Source organism: Leishmania infantum, chromosome 35 (assembly GCF_000002875.2).
Source record: "Leishmania infantum JPCM5 genome chromosome 35".
Lineage (NCBI taxonomy): Eukaryota > Euglenozoa > Kinetoplastea > Trypanosomatida > Trypanosomatidae > Leishmania > Leishmania infantum.
Genome location: NC_009419.2, coordinates 628,844 through 646,595, shown reverse-complemented (window position 1 = coordinate 646,595; position 17,752 = coordinate 628,844). Strand labels below are relative to the sequence as shown.

Sequence of the window (17,752 nt, the reverse complement as noted above, 5' to 3'; positions counted from 1 at the left end):
TATTGCGATCGAAGGCACACGTAAGAACGGTGAATGCGGACGGATCTCGCTTCTCTTCCCCCGTTGCCCTGTCCTCCCTTCCCCCTCCACTGTACGATTAAACGAAAAGAAAAACGAAGTGACGTTGGCTTTGTGTGGGCGGTGGTGTTCGGAGAGCAAGTTTGATACTTTCCCGTTTCGAGGGTCACGCGTGCGTCTTCTTCCTTCTCTGCCTTCCAGGTTGTTTTTCACACACCTCAGTCACGACGTTTGATGACATTATTATTATCATCACCTCCTGGTGAAAGAGTGCTGTCCTCTTATATTGGGGGAGCGTGGTCACTCTCTTTTCCTCCTCCTTGTATTTTGGAATGGTGCTCGCTGTTTTTTTTTTTACTATCTTCTCTGTGAGCTCAAGTCAGTCCCGCCCCCACCCGACCAGCCACTGGGTGAAAGCCATGGCGGATAAGGGAAGGGGTGAGCGCCCTCCTCTCGTAGAAGTTATTGAAAAACATACCGCGCGATTCCGCAAGAGCACAGCACCAAAGTCAGCTTTCCCTACCCCTACCTGTGTTGACGTCCAACACGTCTGGTAACGTCACCCACCGCAGGTTGAAAAACGGGATGGAGTTCTCTACGAAGTGCTTACTCTTTTCTGCTCCACCCTTTCCTCTCTCCCTCATCTCACATTATCGAGGGAAGGAAATATTCGCAGTATATATATATATATGCGTGCTCCCCCTCCCTCTTCCTCTCACATACACGCGCACACACACACCATCATCGCCACACGCTCTTGCTGCGTGACACGACTGTTTACTGCTCTCTCTGTGAGTATCTATATCTGTGTTGGTGTATTCTTTTCCTTCTATGCCTGCCTCGCGTCACTGGCAAGGTGCTTGTGTCCGCCACGGTCTTTCATGCACGGTTTCGCTCTTTCCCCACGCGACCCGCTCCTTCGCCCCGAAACGAACGACACGGATAAAATCAACGAAAAGGCAAGAGAGAAAAAAACGGACGCAAAGGGCTGCATCAGCACGAGCGAAGGCACGAACGTGAATGGGAAACATTTCTTTGTAAGTAATAAGCAGGATAGCATGTCCCTGTCACTCTCGGAAGGCCTGAAGCGCCGCCGCGAGGAGCACCAACTCGCCATGCAGCTGCAGTGCGATGACCAGCCCTGTCATCGGTGCTCCCGCACTGATGCGTGGTCATTTGAGATCAGCGGCTGCCCCCCGTATGCAGTCGACCATGGTGGGCGCGCAGACACGGAGAGGGTGCAAAGAGACGACTACGTGCGCGTACCGTCGTCCCCATCATCGTCGTCCCCATCATCGTCGTCGATAAGGGGAATTCATGAAAGCAGCATCACTACCAGCACGGACTGCCACCTCTGCCCCTACGCCGCATCAGCTCACCGCCTCAGTGCCACGGCGGCTCTCTCTTCCGCAAAATTGTCTCCGTCGTGTCGGTTGTCGTGGCGCGCGCACAATGACAGCAAGATGACGCTCACGCTTCGTTCAATCCGTGTCTCGGTTGTGCGTGGAGACAGCGGCCGTCGGTGCTCATTCCTCATCCAGCCAACGTTTGCGTACACTTGGCACCGCCGCAGCACATATAACGGCAGCGTTGACGGGGCGCAGGCAGGGATCGAGCTGCAGGAGACTGTGAGGTGCCGAGTCAGCTCATCCATTGTGACCCAAAGCAACAGCGCGACTGTCGGGCCAGCGACGGCCACAAACAAAATCGCGTCCTCCACCTCGGGCTCGGCAACGACGCCGGGAGCGGCTACGACGGTCAGCCTCTTTGAAGGGTATCCAGGCCATCTCTGCCACAACGAGGAGGCGTCGAGCTCGGCTCTAAGGTCCGACGTGCCCGGCGACGTCTTTGGTGACGGCTACACGTACGAAGCAACACAGATTTCACGCTGTCGTTCTATCCCGATGAGCTTGGCAGGGCTAGAGGAGAGCGCCAGCAGCCTGGGTAGCTGCAGCCCTGCCCTCTTCGTCGACTGCCTCATCAAATGCGCGCAGGATGAAGCGGCCGTCGCCTTGGATGACCGCCATGGATGGGTGCATCTCTATCGCGGGCGCCATATCGCGACAGAGGTTGGGCGTACGCGCCTTTTGACGGACGTCTTAGCACTTGGCTACTTTGGCGCCGCATCTGCTAGCCCAATACCGTCGTGTAGCGAGCCACCATCGCTGACCATATGCGTGTTCCGAAAATGCTGAGCGTCGCCGTAACACCGACTCATTCAAGTGCTCACCCGTATGGCTGCATGTGTGTGCGTGTGTTCCCCTGGGCACCTCCGTGCTTACACATACAGCTACGCAAGCAAGGAAGACCTTGGGCTTTTGAGGGGGCAAGACGAGGCAACGTGCGGTCTGGAACGAAGATGTACATGAGCGAGCACGCATCTTCCAGGATAAGTGCCGTAGCGTGGTGGACCCGCCCCCTCCTCTCCCCCACCCTCCGCGATGACAGAGGCCCGCGACATCATCAGATCCGCATATGCGTCTACATGTGTGTGTGTGTGTGCGTATGTGCACTGAAGCCCCGTCCTCTCACCATCATCGCCTTTTCTCTCCCTTCATGTTCATTCTCACGCACGCACACACGCACACACCTGTGCCCCCTCCCCCTTCCTTCCTTTCTCTCGCACTCACGTGACGTGCTGGGCGCTGGGGTGATTGGGTTAGCCGCAGCAGACGCAGCACCGGTACCAGCAGCCCTCCAACGCGAGCACTGGACAATCACCTGTGTCGCCCTCACGTTTCCGTTATTGCCTTCACTGCAGAACAAACGAACGCAGCTTGACTGCTCGCGCATTGCGTGAAGGTGTGTCTGCGTACATGTCTGTGCCCTCCCCCTCCGCCGCTCCCCCTCTCCCCCTTTCCTAACCTGCAGAGACGCACCAGAGAGAAAAAGCTGAGCAAGAGGGTGGTGCCGATAGTGAAGACGGAAGGAAAAGAGACAGAGCCTTGTGCGCGATGCAGCTGGGCTCGCCTGTTCTGGCTGGTCGACGACGCCGCTACCGCCACACCTCTGCCGGCGCCATGTTCTCTCCCTGTGCCGCTCACTGCTTCCTGCGCGCTATCCTGCTCCTCGTTTACCTGTTTATACTTTGCGCCGCTGCCCAAGGCGGTGCAGCCGCGCAGCGCGTATCCGCTTCAGCGGGCACCGCGGCTTCGACCAAAGGAACTGCGGGATACACCGATCTCCTTTCTCGGGCAAATGCATCGGCGGTGCAGCGGTACGTCAACGATGAGCACTCATCTTGCCCAGCTCTTCCATTCTCCTTTTATGTCGCTGCAGCCATGGGCATGTGGTCGCGGATCGACCGTCTGGCCAGTTGTCCCTCCACCGGGTTCAGCACGGTCCTCGACGACATTAGGCTCTCGCGCGAGGCTCGCACGTCCGGCGGCACACTGTTATCGGAACTTTGGCGCCGCGCTCGAGGCATCCGCGAGGAGAGTCTGTTCTATGACAACGCAGCAGAGTTCATAGCGCTCGAGACGGAAATCAAGCGGTTTGTACGCGCCAACCACACTCTCGGCATGCACCCACCCCATTACGGTGACGTCTTGAGCAGCGTTGCCGATATTCTTGGCCTCAACGTCACGGCAGACCTCCTGCCTCCGGACGGTGATGGTCCGCTGCCGATCATGGCGGACGGGCCGGGTATGGAAAGCGTAGACCAAGAATGCGAGAGCGATCCTATCTGCCTGCAGCGTGGCGCCCTCAATGAGTACCGGAGGCATGCAAATCGCACACTTGAAGCGTCGCCGCACCTCATCGTCAGTGATGCCACGTTTGCGCAGGCGATGGCGTACTACCAGAAGAACCTTGTCTCCTCCATCGTTGTGCGGGCTTACGATCTCATGTCCGGCCCTTCGCACTCCTTCGAGCACGATCTTGCTGGCTTTCTGCGCACCGTCCAGCAAATGTGGGACGCCGCGACGCGTGAGGTAGAGCGGGAAGAGGGAAACGCAGCAGCTAAAGATGAGACGGTGGCCTTGAGAGGCGCGAATATCACCGATTCGAGCAAGGGGAGGAGAGCATCGCCATCGCTATCGCAGCCATTTCTGCCCTTTATCAAGGTGACCGACTTCACTGGACCGCCGATGTTGAACCGCGCCCGCTCTATCTTCTTCCACGACCGCCCTGAACCACCGTTGCGCGGCAGCGGCAGTACGCGCCAGCGACCCCTTCATCGTGTGCTGCCCGCAGCCATTGTGTACCACACCAGTCCCAGCTGCGCGAGTTGCGAGGTGTACGATCGCGCCTTCGACCTGCTTCCCAGTCTTTTCAAGGGCCTGTGCAGTCGCCCACATGTCAGCATGGTCAGCTGCAGCCCGCTTACGCTCTTCCTGCGCACCACGCAAATCGGCGCCTTCGATCTGGTGCCCTCAATGGGCATCTATGCGCGGCTGGTGTACTCGCGAGAAGCGGTGCTGCGGACAGCCGACGCAAGCGGTTTTTTCTTCTCCGGCGGCAGCGCCGATCCCGTCGACGATGATGATGCGGCGGACGACGCGCGCTTCTACAGTCTCAAGTCCAAATACGGGTCACATCGGCACGGTATCGAGCGCGAGGTGCTGCCGCGAGACCAGTTCACACCGAATTACGTTTCTCTCCGTCAAATATCCGACGGGACGAGCGTCGAGGAGGCGCTGACGAGCATGTTCGCCGAACTGGTCGAGCACGGAGTTGTGCAGTTTGCATTCATTGGCAAGTCGCAGCTGAACCGCATTTTGAAGAAAAACCAAGAGGTGCTGGAGAGACTGGAGCAGCGTCGGCGTGAGGAGGAAGGGAACGCAAAAAACGGCACCGGCGCAGGTGCCACGTCATCGCCGCCGGCGCCAAACCCGGAGGCGGATCCGGAGTACCAGAAGGTCGTCACATTCCACGATTTGGCCGCGGAGCTGGTGTCCTCCTACATCAAGTCGCACTTCGGCGACGTGAACCCCTCCATGACTAGCCAGGAATGGCCTCGCCCCAGTGCGTGGCCCACCGCCTCCTCCTGGTGGTTGCTGTCGTGGCTGATCAACGCCGTTGCTGCGTTGTGGGATTGCGTCTGGTTTGAGCTGGAGCGTCCCCTAGTGCCCATACTTTTTCTGCTTGTGTTCAGCGCTCAACTGTTGTGGAATCGCGTCGAGCAGGTGACCTACTGGTGATGCACAACCGCTGCGGCTGAGGAGGAGCAACAGCGAAAGAAGAAAGCGTGCGAGACAGGCGTTGTGCAACACAGAAGAGCAATCGGAGGTGCGACGGCAAAGGAACGATTTCCCGGAGAGCGCGCGCGCGAGAAAGAGTGCAGGCAAAGATGTGCTACGCTGAGCGTCTCTGTCTTCGCCGGCGCGTGTATGTGGACTTCTTAGTTGTGTTTCCGCCTCTTCCCCCCTCCGTTTTTCTATTCGCGTCGAATTCCATCACCATGCAGACGCATGCATTCATGTCAGTCCACAAACAGTAAGCACGTAGCAGCCTCGTGGTTTATGCACCTCCTGAACCAGCAGCCTTCTCTGCCTGCGCAGACTCACTCCACTCCTTTGCATGCACCCCTTCCCCAGCTTGAGGCAGTGCATGGGAGCTCTCTGCATATGTTTGAGAGAAAGCTGTACTGTAGAGGAGTTAAGGAGCCATCCAAAAGGATGGGGGAGGGGGCAGGCGGAGGAAGGACGTGGGAATGTGTCAGCATGGTGCCCATATAGGGTATCGCTTCGTCCTCAAGCCGGCAAATGGCTTAGATGCGGTGCGCACAAAGACAGCTCTACGCTGCAGATATACATATATATATATATGTGTGTGTGTGTGTGTCGAACGCGACGGCCGCTACGCGTACCTCATCCTTTGGTGCTTGTTTGCTTTGGCGCTTCACCTCCTTCGTCCTTCCTTCGCATGCCGCTGAGTCAGTCCTCCTGTGCAGGGGCTGTTTCGCCGGTTCGTGACGCGTGTGTCAATACACTCGCATGCATGCACGCGCTTGTTGCTCTGTTACCCCGCCCCCTTTTCTCAGCGTCTTTTCTTCGCCCTTCTGCATTTTCTTCACGCCAAGCGCACCATCTGGTTTCATGCTCGCGATGTCTGCACATGTGTACGCTGGCTTCCTCATGCTGGTCTCTTCATCCCACCCCCGCCTCTCCTCTCGCACGCACGCATAAAGGCACGTCTCCACGACCACTCTCACCTCACTTAAATGACGACACATAGCAAAACACAAGATGTGTTCGCGGAATGGGCGGCACGCAACCAGGCAGACGGACCTTCTCACAAAGCGATGTGGGCCTGTGACAGGCCGAGTCAAGTCGAGTTTGACTCCTGTTAAATGATGGAATGAACACTTTCTTCTTTTCAACGTGTTCATGCCACCACGAGCACGCCCACAAACGCACACACGCATACACAACCACAGCGCACATACCTCTGCTGTACCACGGCTACGTTCTGGTCCTCTAGGACGAAACCATCTGCCGCTGAATCGGGTCACGCGCCTAGCGGGCACTTCATGACCTTCATCGTTCTTTCCTCGGTTACGTGCTGTGCGATGGGCGCGAGATGGACCTGGTTGCATCGCACGCTCTGATCCAGGCGGGACGTGCTCAGGGTCCTGCTCGAGGGCAGAAAGCGGTGGTGCCTGGCGTGCACGTAACAGGGTGTTGTCCAGGCGCATGCCGGATGGGCTCAAGGAAACAGTTGGCCAGCCGCAGGCCAGGGCCCACTGAGACCCCCTTGCACACTCTGCCCGTATGCCGTGCTTCGCCCTTTCAGTGGCTTCAAGCCGTGGCATCCCATAATCTGCTCCGGAGGCCCGTCACATTCGGGTCTGGAGGACTCGATGGTGCCAGTCTGGGGTGTTCTCGTCACGCCTCCGGCATCTGTGCCGCATCAGCCTACCCGGTCGGATGTAGGGCGTATGCCGCATGCTTCGCGCACATGCACTTTGGGGTTGATCGGCGCGGATCTCCTCGCGCCGTTTCCGTGCATCGCTCGTACTCCGCTGACCTCTGGATGCTTTGCTTGGATGCGAAACACCATGCTGGCTGTGCATGGCAGCGCGTGCGCACAATGATCGCACTAGTGGATCTTGGGGCCTGCTACGGGGGCGGCGTTGCTGCCTCGGGGGGCGTGGTTGGACGGCCTGCGCGCATGTGCCGTGACAGGTGGGACGCGCCGCCGTTAGTCTGTGGCAGCGGGAGCACCTCGCCTTCTCCGGAGCCCGCACGCCTTTGACGGGAGTGGGTGTTTCAATATTTGTCGAATAATCAAAACGATGCGTAGTGAGCGGGCACAGACGTGATCGTGGCCGCGAGTCTCTTCAGCACGGTGCCGGCTCAGACCTGTGTGCCGACACCAAGAGTCCGCCAGCGGCGCCGTGGACCAGGCTGCAGGCTCCTGACTTCCCCACAAAGAGTGGGCACTCGACCCTGAGATGCCACGCACTGAGGCTGCCGGCATCATCAGAGGCGAAATGTATATGCTCAGCTAATGAAACAAAAAAGTTGCGCGCTTTATATCCCTATCTCACACCATGTGTCACGAATCTTTCCCCACACCCGCCCACACACGCACGCACACGCTCGCACACACGTGCACATCTATTCCAAGGTGCATTGCTCTCTTTTGTTGTTTGACTAGGAATGAACAGCGCCTCATCACAGGTGTCTCCCGTAGAGAGGGGTGCACACTACATGCGCCGCGAGCGCTTTGAGATCGATCAGTACGTGCGCGTCCGCGTGACCGACACGCGCTACTCCATCGGCGTTGTTACAGATATTGACGAGGATCAAGATCGGGCAACGGTAGAGACGCGAAATGGGTATGAGGTGACCGTGCCAACATCAGCACTCCGGCGGGCCTTCCTGCTGGTGCTGGACCTGAATGGGGTCCTCGTCGCCCGCGGTAGAGGCAGCTTCATCCTGCGCCCGAATGTGTCTGACTTCCTCAAGTTTGTCTTCTCCAATTTCGTCGTGGCGGTGTGGACAAGCGGCCTTCAGCGATCGTCGAACCCCATCATCGACCACGTCTTTGGCAACTACCGCGACCTGCTGCTGTTCACGCTCTTTCGCGATGCGTGCATGCCGAAGCCGTCGGCGGAAAACCCGTACGGGACGGAGAAGAACTTGCAGGTTATTTTCGACCGATATCCGCATAGTTTTCATAGCGTGAATACGATCATCATCGATGATTCCCCAGACAAGTGCTCCCACCCCGACATTGCACTGTGCCCCATCCCGTTCAAGGATCCGGTCGCACAGATGCAGGACGAGGGGTTGTTGCAAACGATGGAGGTGTTGAAGGAGGTGCTGCTGCTGGACTCCGGTGTACCGCTGATTCTCGCTGCTGAGCGGAGACTTGAGCAGCTGGCCAAGCAGCAGCAGCAGCAGCAGGATCACCCTGTTGGAGAGGAGAGGGCGCAGGAACAGAGGCCGTCAAAGGTCTCGGCGCCAACAGCGGCAGCGTCTGCGTCGGCGACTGCGCCAGCAGGGCCTGTGGCGGGGGCGTCAGTCTTTGGCAGCCACGAAGCCCCTTTGGATATGGAAGAGGTGGAACTATGGAAGACGCGCCTGTGTTGCGACCAACTTCAAGGGAAGTGTCTGCGTGGTGACCAGTGCCCCTTCAGCCATGATGCCGATGATGGCCGGCCCTGCTCTCGCAAGAGTGGCTGCCGGCAGCACGGCAGTCGGTGGCCAAAGACGCGTGAAGAGGTGCAGCTGGAGGAGCAGCGCAGAGAGGCGCGCAAAGCAATGCGTCAGCGCTACGAGAAGACGCAACAGCAGCGCGAAGCCCACCTCCGTCAGCCGCAAAAGCCACCTCGGCAGAGCAACCGCGCGAGCAACCGTCGCCGCGGCGGCGCTGACGACGGCGCGGAGTGGGCAACGGAGACGACCGGGTTTAGTCACACCGGCGACCCGATGTACGACAACATGATCGACCAGCAACGGCGACATAGCGCACCGTCTGCCAAAGCGACGGCAGCGACGCTGCCGATGGGCGCGTTCGGTGCAACCTTGCGGAATGCGCGCGGCGGCTCATCCGCGACGAATGCCGCTGCTCGGCCGCAAGCGCAACCCCAGAGCAGCCAAGTGAGTAGCTCCGTGTCGCTCTTTTTCCAAACAGCGGCGTCAAGCAGTGCGGCAGCGCCGCCTTTAGTGCCCTTCAGTACGCGGCCTATTGCGCCAGTATTATCTGTCGCGGACATGAACACGCAGCCTCGACAGCAGCAGCAACAACCAAGATTCACTGACTCGGCACGCGATAATGCGTCCTCGCGAAGAGCCGACAACGGCAATAACCATCAACACCAACGCGGGGGAGGCGCTCGACATCAACAGCAGCGACGGCAGGCGGCACAACCATCGCAGCAGCCCATCCACATAACCGGGGAACAGGGCGACTCTACGGCCGTGGTGAATCAACTGCAGGCGCTCATGGGGCAGCGCTAAGGAGGTGAGGGGAAGAGCAACAAGAAACACTCAAGGTGAGGTGAGCGCGATAAGCAGTTCTCGTCAGACAGGCGCAGCTGTACTGCGGTCAATTCAGGATTGCGAGAGAAGGAAGGGTGGTGAAGCATGCCGTATAGCCGACACGGGTGGCAGGAGAGCCAACGGGAACAGAGGAGTCGGCAGTGTGGTCGCGAAAGGGCAGAAGGGGGGTGGACTGCAGCGCAATCAAGAAAGCGGCCGCACGAGTGGGAAGCAGAAAGCAGTAGCGGCAGGAGAAAAAGGGACGGAGGGAGGGAATAAAAGCCGTCTTGGCTCTCCTGTGTCTTTGGCCTTTTCCATTCTTCATTTGTGTGTGTGTGTGTGAGTGTGTGAGTGTGTGTGTGTGCCGAGCATACCATGGATGCGTCGATACTGCCTGCGTCTCCCTTATTTCGGCTAGCGGCTTGCTAGTCTTTCTGCGTGTGCAGCTCCTTTGGTATCGGCACCTTCCTCTCTTGTCTCCCCTCTCGCTGCATCACTACGCCCTTCACCCCTCTCGGATTCCCTTCACCTTGCTTCATGTCTCATGAGCTGCGGCGCTGAGTGTGTGTGTCTCTCTCTCTGCTCCTTCTGTCTTTTTGCCTGCCTCCTTCCTACCCACCCTAACGCTCCGGGTGTTATCGCCTGGTTCAGCTGCTCGTGTGCGCCAATCGTATTTTTTTTTCTTTCTCCTTGCTTCATCTTGAACGCGTGCGAGCGCAGCTGGAGCGAGAGATGGAAGTGGGGCCTATTATGGTGTGGTCTCGTGGATTTGTGTGCGCAACGGCCGACTGCGGCTGCTTTTTGGGCATCCTGTACTCTCTTGTATCGACGCTTTTCTGCCATCTCTCACTCTACCCAGGCACCTCCGACACGTGGCAACACTCCAGCAGGCCATAACGGCAGTTGTTCTGTTTCTCCCGCTGGGGGTGGGGTGGGGGGAGGGGGCTCCCCTTAGAGAGCCAAAAGAGAAGCACATGCGGTTCGTGCGCACGTTTGTGTAGCATATCATTTCTTCTGCCCATCTCACCTCTCCCCCCTCCCCCGGCCTTTTCTCTATGTGCGTGTGCGTGTGTGTGTGTGTGTGTGTGTGTGTCTCGTAACTTAGTTGATTCTTTCTCTTCATATATAACACGGCACCAACGTCGTATTTTCTGTTTCCTCGCTTTATCTCAAAATTCACCGCCCCAGCCCTCTTGTGTGTTGCCTTACGTTCGCACTTTCGCACGCATCAGTGTCCGTCAGCATGCGCTAAGAGGCAATGAACCTTCCCCCTCCCCCTTCCGTCCCCTAACTCACCCTCTCTTCCCGCTTTGTTGTACCGACGCGTGAAGGGTGCTCAAGCTGTGCACCAGCTCCCTCTCTCTCGCTCTTGAGTGCGCGCTCACGCTACGGCTACTGCGTGTGCTTCCGCATCTACATGAGTGTCTAAAGCTGCACATGTGTTTGTGTGTGTGGGTGTGCGGGTGTGCTGGGTTTGCGTGGACAGTGCGTGTGCGTGTGCGTGTGCGTAGGTGCATGCACTGTGCCAGCCTTACACCTCCCCCCCCCCCCTCTCTTCGTTTTCCTTTGTCCTTCTTTTCGTTATTTTGCCTTTTTTGGTTTGTTTTTCCCCTTCCTGCGCTCAGCCTTCGTGTTCTTCTTACCCCCACCCCCTAAAGGTACAGAAGTACGAGAGGATAAATCCCCGTTCACCCAACCCCACCCCACCCGCTAACTGTGCGCGCACAGATGAAGCAGAAAAGGCCCGCACACACACACATATCCGCACCCCCCCCGCACATCCCCCACTCACCCACCCCCAACCCAGTCGACCACGCGCAGAATGTGCAGTATGTTTGGATGAAGCTCTACGTTGTTCTTGGCGGTGTTCATGCCTCCTTCTTCATGTTTCCCGTCGGAGTACAGCCGCTTCCGCTCCTTTACAGGGTGAAGTATATCGCTACGCGCCGCGTTGTCGTCATTCTGCGTGGAAGTCGGAGAGGAGGGCGCGCGCGCGCCAGTGAAGCTGTGCCTGTCTGTGTCTGTCCTATGTGTGTGTGTGTGTGTTTGTATGTATGTGTTGGAGGAACTCCATCAAGCCAGCCGTAAGACGACATATATTGATATAAAGGAAAGTGTAGTTTTCAATAGACAGACACGAAGGACATACAAAACAAGCGCGAACGCGTGCATCGCAACATGCGTGAGCGCGTCAAAGACAAAAAAAGGAAAAGAAAGAAAACTATAACAAGCTAAACCTTCACCGAAGCCGATGGAACGGGGAGCAGAGGAACGGGCGGGCAGGGGGGCGTGCAGATGTGCGAACGTGTATGTATGTGTCTGTCTGTCTTTGCGTGTGTGTATCTATATGTATGGCACTACACGCACCTTTTCTTTGCTTCCTCTCCCATTCTTTTGTTTGTCCACTCACCTGTTCTCTCACTCCCCCTCGCCCCTCCCTCCCTCCCCTCCATCGCATGTTTAGGTGGGATCTGTGTTGTTGTTTTCCTTCTTGGTTGTTGCTCTTGTTTGCTTTTTTTTTCTGCGTCCGTCGCTTCATTTTGTGTGTGAGCACGTGTTTTGTTATTGATTGCATTACACACACACGGGACAAGAGAAACCGACGGCGACGCCGAAACACAGGGGTGATGCCGTGGCCGCGCTGCGAGTATCGCAGCAAAGGGCGACCGCTCATGTGGCACACCCGCGGGTTGAGTGGGGTATGCACGTCGCACAGTGTCTCCACCGTGGGAGGCGAAACCAGTTGATGGGCTGTTCACTGTTCCTTTCCGAGGTGCGTGAACGTCATTGCCGTCCGTCACATTCCTCTCCCTTCTCTTTTTGCCCCTGCGCCGATGGTGCGTCCAGCGCCCCTCTCTCCTCTCTCACAGACATGAGCGTCTTCGCGCTGGCACGCTCTGCTGCATTAGGAGGACCTCATCTCAGAAAGAAAAAGAAAACAAGATTGAAGGCGCGAAAGCAACGGTACAGTTCAGACAGCAGCAACAGAAGCAGCCAAACACTCACGCAGCCCAACAGGTAAAAGTGCGTCAGATGCGAGCGCGTGCAAACTACACAGTCATGTATACAGCTAACTGCTGCGTTGCTGCACGCCGATGTAGTGTTGTGTTGGTGCTCTGCGCCGTCCTTTTCGCTGCGTGCGGGCTGAGCCTCGTCGCAGAGCCTCCCAAGCACGCGGCGGAAGACATGGACAGCAGAGGTAGTAGCAGCTCACGAAGCGAGTGCGATGGCTATAGACGTCAAGACCACCCACTCCACCCGTTTTGCGGTGTCGAGTTCGCAGAGAGCTACACGGTTGCGATCGCTACCACGATGCCCCTGGAAAATCTCCCGCCCATGACGCAGATTGGGCAGCTGTACGTGGACAGGGTCGCCGATGCTGCTCGTGTGGATCAGGTATACCGTGGGCAGCGCACCTCCTTCCTCTTAGACAACCGCCACCTGCGCGGCTTTTTCTTCTTCGACACACCGAGTGGCGCTGCCGCTGCGCAGGCAAGAAATGGCAAGGACGGCGATGACGAGGGCCCTCGTCAGCGCTGCCATGTCTTCTACCTGACACACAAGGTCGCACCCTTCTGCGTGCCGCGGCGCTACACCGCGTCCTCGCGCGAGTCAGTGGTTCGCGGCGTGCCGGTGACCCGCTTTAGTGGCACGGAACGGTACGATCACACACCGCTGGTGGAGCAGAGCTTCTACGTACTGAACGCGACGGACGCGGGCGCGGCGGTACCAAAGGCAATTCCGTGGCGGCTGGAGCTAAGCGCGCGTTCAGACCTCGAGCTGAGTAAGATCACCGAGGCCTCCTATGAGCCGCCGAATTGGCGCTTTTTTGGCCACCCCATGTTCGATGAACTCGTCCTTTCCACCGGGCAGGAGAGCCACTTGCAGTTGTGGAAAGCCGCATACGATCTGCTCACGGTGGATTTCTACAACTACTACCCTACGAAGTTGAGGCCAGATGTTTTCGCGGTGCCACCACAGTGCACAGCGGTGCTTCGCAAGGGCACGAGTACCGGCAGCGGCGCCGCTGAAGAAGCGAGCGCATTGGCGCGCGACAGAACGGCCTCATCGGCTTTAACGGAGCCGCTGCTCGAGTTGGCGACGATCGAACTCTTTCTTCTTCCGTGGCACGTCTTGCAGAACGCATCCGTGGGGTGGCACGCGGCCAAGAAAGTGGATGGGCAGTGAGGTAAGGGAAGGTGTGGATGGCACGCGTGTCTCTGCCCCATCCCTGTCACCTTCGTCGAACACGCCGGCGGTGTTTTGAACTTTAGGTGAGAGAAGGTCCATCCACTAACCTGGCGCGCGTCCACGCATATATGACATCGTCACCTCTGCATCTCCCTCCCTCCCACTCCCCAGTGCTTTTCCTTTCTGATGCGGCTGCGGCTGCGCATTGCAACCCTCGGTCGAGGCACGACGATCTCGCGGAATTCGTCGGGTAGAAGAAAGTGGAAGAAGAACTTGGGTGGCCCTAGCCACCACTAATCTCTTGTTGTTCGTTGCTTGCTGATCAGCCTTCATCGCCGATCCTAGACTCGCTTCTTGCGTTGTTTGTTTGCCGTTGCTTGTCCATTTTCTTTCTCTCTTTGTTGGGGTTGCGGATCGCAATCTTTCACCACATAGCTCTCCGAGTGCTGCGGCTGCCCCTCATCCATGGGTGCGTGTATTTGTGGGGTATGTCGATACACGACCGTTTACCATCTCGCCATCACCACGTCCTTCACATGCACGCCTGCGCCACGCTCACTTTGCCATCCTGTGTCCTTTCTCATACGTCGCTCGAAAACAAAAATAATAATAAAGCGCTGTCGTCTTTGCCTCCTTTCTTTTTGTTTGTTTTCTCGCCTCTCTCCAGGCTTCGTGCCTCTCGCCCTCCACCTCCCATCATATCACATCCCCACCCACCCATATGTCAGCCTTCTGCATGCAAGGGTTCTGACGATATCAGCAGCCAAGACGACAACAAGCGCATCTGCTTCGATGCACCACCTACGCGGAGAGCGAAACAACGCGCACGGTGGGCATGCGTGAATAGCACGGAGGTGTGCCCATGTACGCAGCCGAACAGTGTATGTCGCAGTGCTCATGTCTCCCCCCTATCCCCTCCCCCTCCTTTCTCTCTCGCCTTGGTGGCGAGCGTGCGCGTGTGAAGACCTTTGGAAGAAGGGGGAGATGAGCGGCAAGCGGTCGGTGTCGACGTAAGTGCCGATGTGCTCTCCGTGGCCGCTCATCAGTTTCGGCTCTTTCCCTTTCGTTTCTGCCTCCTCCCCCCTCCCCCGCACTGTCTGCCGCAGCCATCCACTTTTCATCCGTGCATTGATTGTTCACGCGCACACGTGTGTCCGCACACATACACACATACTTATTCATGCGGATGGGGAGACCATCCTCGCACAGGCGTGCTTCTTTTGTGTGCACATCATTATGGCATGCAAAATGGGAGCACCTTGTGCCGCGGTTGTTGATAGCCTTCCCACCTCACCCCTCTTCACTGCCCCTCTCTCTCTGACCACACGTCCTCTTGCATTCCAGACTTCCCGGGTATAGACACACTTGTGCGCGCGCTCGTGCCCATTGGCGCAGTGCTCTTTTTCAACGAGGGACACTATCAGAGCATGCGGCCTTCACACGCTGCGGACCACCACGGTGCACTGTCGCACAGATGCAGATGCTGCAGTGGCAGCGGCCACTCGCGTCGCAGCAGACCCCTTCCCCATACAGCCGTTTCACCTCGGGCCCATGAAAGGCCCCATAGCCCCCATGATCCCCATCGCCATCGTGCACGTCTATGAGTACTCAAGCTGCACTGAAAGGCAGCAGACCCCGTCGGCCTCTTCCTCGGACGTCGCCAGCGCAGATGTGCTTCAGCAGGCCATGCCGCACCTGCTCGCCTTCTACCCTCAGCTCTCCGATCGGCTTGTGTTGCTGCCCAACGGCGAGCGCATGGTCGGCCGCCTCGACAGCGGCGCTCTCTTCGTGGAGGTCACCTGTGATAAGGCCCTGCACGTGCGATGCGTGCTGTCGCCGCTCGACTTGCCGGCAGCGGGCAAATGCCTTCTCTGCCCCATACAACCGATCCCTCAAGCACATTGTGAAGGGCCCTCCCGTGGTGCACATTTCGCACTCCTTGTGCGACGCGCACGGCTTCCTGTTTGTCATGCAGCACCTGGCAGAGCTGCATAGAAAGCTAGAGGCAGCTGGAGGCGATGGGGCGGCGGCGTCGGTGGTGGCGTTGGACAGGGCAGCGCCGCAGTGCCGCTCGCATTCGGCAAACCTCCGCGCTGTGCAACGACGGCGGACGGCAAGGGTTGGGGCTCCGCCTTCCAGGCACGCAACGCGTTTCTGTGGCAAAGCATGTATTAGTCAGACTGAAGCGTTGGCGGCTGCGGTGACCCGGCGACGAAGCAGCCAATCACGAACTACCTCACCCCCCTCAAGGTGCGAGAGCGCTTTCTGCCGACGCAGGCGGGCGAGGACGCTCGCTTCCCCGTTGGCTGCCACGTTGTGATCACCAAAGCTGCGTCAGAGTTACTGCGATACGGGCAGCTTGACACCAGGCTGCCGTGGCACTGCGGGCGCGGCGGTGGCTCGCCGCGCAGCCGGGCAGGACGCACATTCGAACCTACTTTTTGCTCGGTGTTTTTATGATGAGCGCGTGGAAGAGGTTGGGCATGCACGGCACAACCGTATATGATAAGGCGCAGGCCGTGATAGTGTAGACCCCTTTTACCACCATCACCCATCCTCGATGGACTTGGATTACATTCCATCCTGTCCTCCGGCGTTCGCTACAGGGGTAGCCGGAGATGACGCCACCGAGGCGGCAAGCACGTGTGTGAATGACCTTGTGGTGTACCTGGTGCTAACGGTCTCGCCTTGGACCGTATCTCTGCTGATCCCCTCATCCCTCTATGTGTGTGCACAAGCGTGTTGCTGCGCGCAGAAGGGTGGGCCGGCGTTGGAGTATCCTACTTTCGTTTCTTTTACTCTTCCTCAGCTCTACTCATCCGCTGTGCGTGGATGTCTGTGATGCATCCTTTGTGTGAATCGGGAGGTATATCGCCTCGCTTCACCCTGTTCCCTTCGCGAAGCTGCGCCGCTGTGCCGCAAAATGCGCGTGCGCGAGCATGCGCGCTGACTCGTTCATTACACAGCGAGATGATTCGAGGTGATACATTGGCCTTCAGCGCGCCTGTTTATCTCCCTCCTCCACAACAGCAGTGCGCAAGTTAAAGATCGTTTTCGATTATTTTCTTTTTTGCGCGCGCCTTTAATGTTGTCTAGGCAGTGAGAGAAAACACCCTCCGAGTCGATGAAGCCTGCGGTCGCACGCTAGGCACCGCATGTTTCACTCGTAGTCAAGCTCACCCCCCTTCTTCGCTCAGCTCCCCTTGATGGCATGGGGGAGGGGAGGAACGCCTCCCAGCGCGTGGTACGCGTCAGAGTCCAGCAACCCCACTCTCCGCGGGGAAGCCAAGCAGCCCCCTCCCCTTCCCTCTCTCCCTCCCTATCCCCTGCCAAATGCTGAGCCGCGTCTGGTGGTGACAGGGTCAGGTTGTGGATGGCGTTGCATCGGTGCGACCCAAGCGTATCGCAGCTGGCCCCTCGCTGCCCACTGGTGCGGGTAACCTGTGCGCCACCCCGAGGGGGATGCACCACGTGGCGACTGCCATGGTGGGAGCGGCGGTGAGGCGGCCTGCGGGGCGGGTGATTTGGTGGAGTTGGAGGCGGGGGAGGGGGGGGCTCTGCTCAGGTGGCCGGCTCGGCGCAGTTGCTGCAACGCGTGTGTGCCCACGGCTGCCTCGCACCACGCGATGGGGGCCCGGCGCCGGGACCGGGTAGCGTGGTGTCGAGCTCGTGCACCATGGCAAGATCGACATGTTGAACAAAAACGTCTCTCCCGTCTCGTCTGCTCCACTTGTATGCGATGGCTTTCCATATATATATATATATGTGTGTGTGTGTGCGTGTGCGCCTCCCCACGTTGTCATCCTGCCCTCTCCTCCTCGCATAGAATCACATTTGTCTCTTAAAGCAACAACACGGCAAGGTGAAAAGGGAAATATAAAAAAAAACGACAAGAAAAACACGTTAGTTCCCTCTCCCCTCCCTTCTTTCGGTTCGCTCCCTCACGTTATTCATTGTATTCCACCGATATTTCCTTTCAAACGAAGCAGTAAAACGCAACCGCTGTATACAAAAATAAAGAAGAGGGGGTGCAAGCCTGGCGTTTTTCATCCAGTCTCACGGGCACCCACCCAACCAATATCCGCAGCAACCACCACCCGCTCCCGTTCATC

The 17,752-nt window shown here is 58.0% G+C and overlaps 4 protein-coding genes across 4 annotated transcripts; all 4 read left to right on the top strand.

Moving 5' to 3' along the window:
* Positions 1-707: 707 nt before the first annotated feature.
* Positions 708-2,213, top strand: LINJ_35_1530 (conserved hypothetical protein; the record flags this gene model as incomplete). The annotated part of the gene is made up of 1 exon (XM_001468936.1): positions 708-2,213. The coding sequence occupies one exon, from the start codon at positions 708-710 to the stop codon at positions 2,211-2,213; it is 1,506 nt and encodes a 501-aa protein (XP_001468973.1).
* Positions 2,214-3,299: 1,086 nt separating this feature from the next.
* Positions 3,300-5,159, top strand: LINJ_35_1520 (conserved hypothetical protein; the record flags this gene model as incomplete). Its single annotated transcript, XM_001468935.1, has 1 exon — positions 3,300-5,159. The coding sequence occupies one exon, from the start codon at positions 3,300-3,302 to the stop codon at positions 5,157-5,159; it is 1,860 nt and encodes a 619-aa protein (XP_001468972.1).
* A 2,514-nt stretch (positions 5,160-7,673) lies between these two features.
* On the top strand, positions 7,674-9,428 carry LINJ_35_1510 (conserved hypothetical protein; the record flags this gene model as incomplete). Its single annotated transcript, XM_001468934.1, has 1 exon — positions 7,674-9,428. One exon carries the CDS (start codon positions 7,674-7,676, stop codon positions 9,426-9,428), a length of 1,755 nt encoding a protein of 584 aa, XP_001468971.1.
* A 3,054-nt stretch (positions 9,429-12,482) lies between these two features.
* Positions 12,483-13,637, top strand: LINJ_35_1500 (conserved hypothetical protein; the record flags this gene model as incomplete). Its single annotated transcript, XM_001468933.1, has 1 exon — positions 12,483-13,637. One exon carries the CDS (start codon positions 12,483-12,485, stop codon positions 13,635-13,637), a length of 1,155 nt encoding a protein of 384 aa, XP_001468970.1.
* Positions 13,638-17,752: the final 4,115 nt, after the last annotated feature.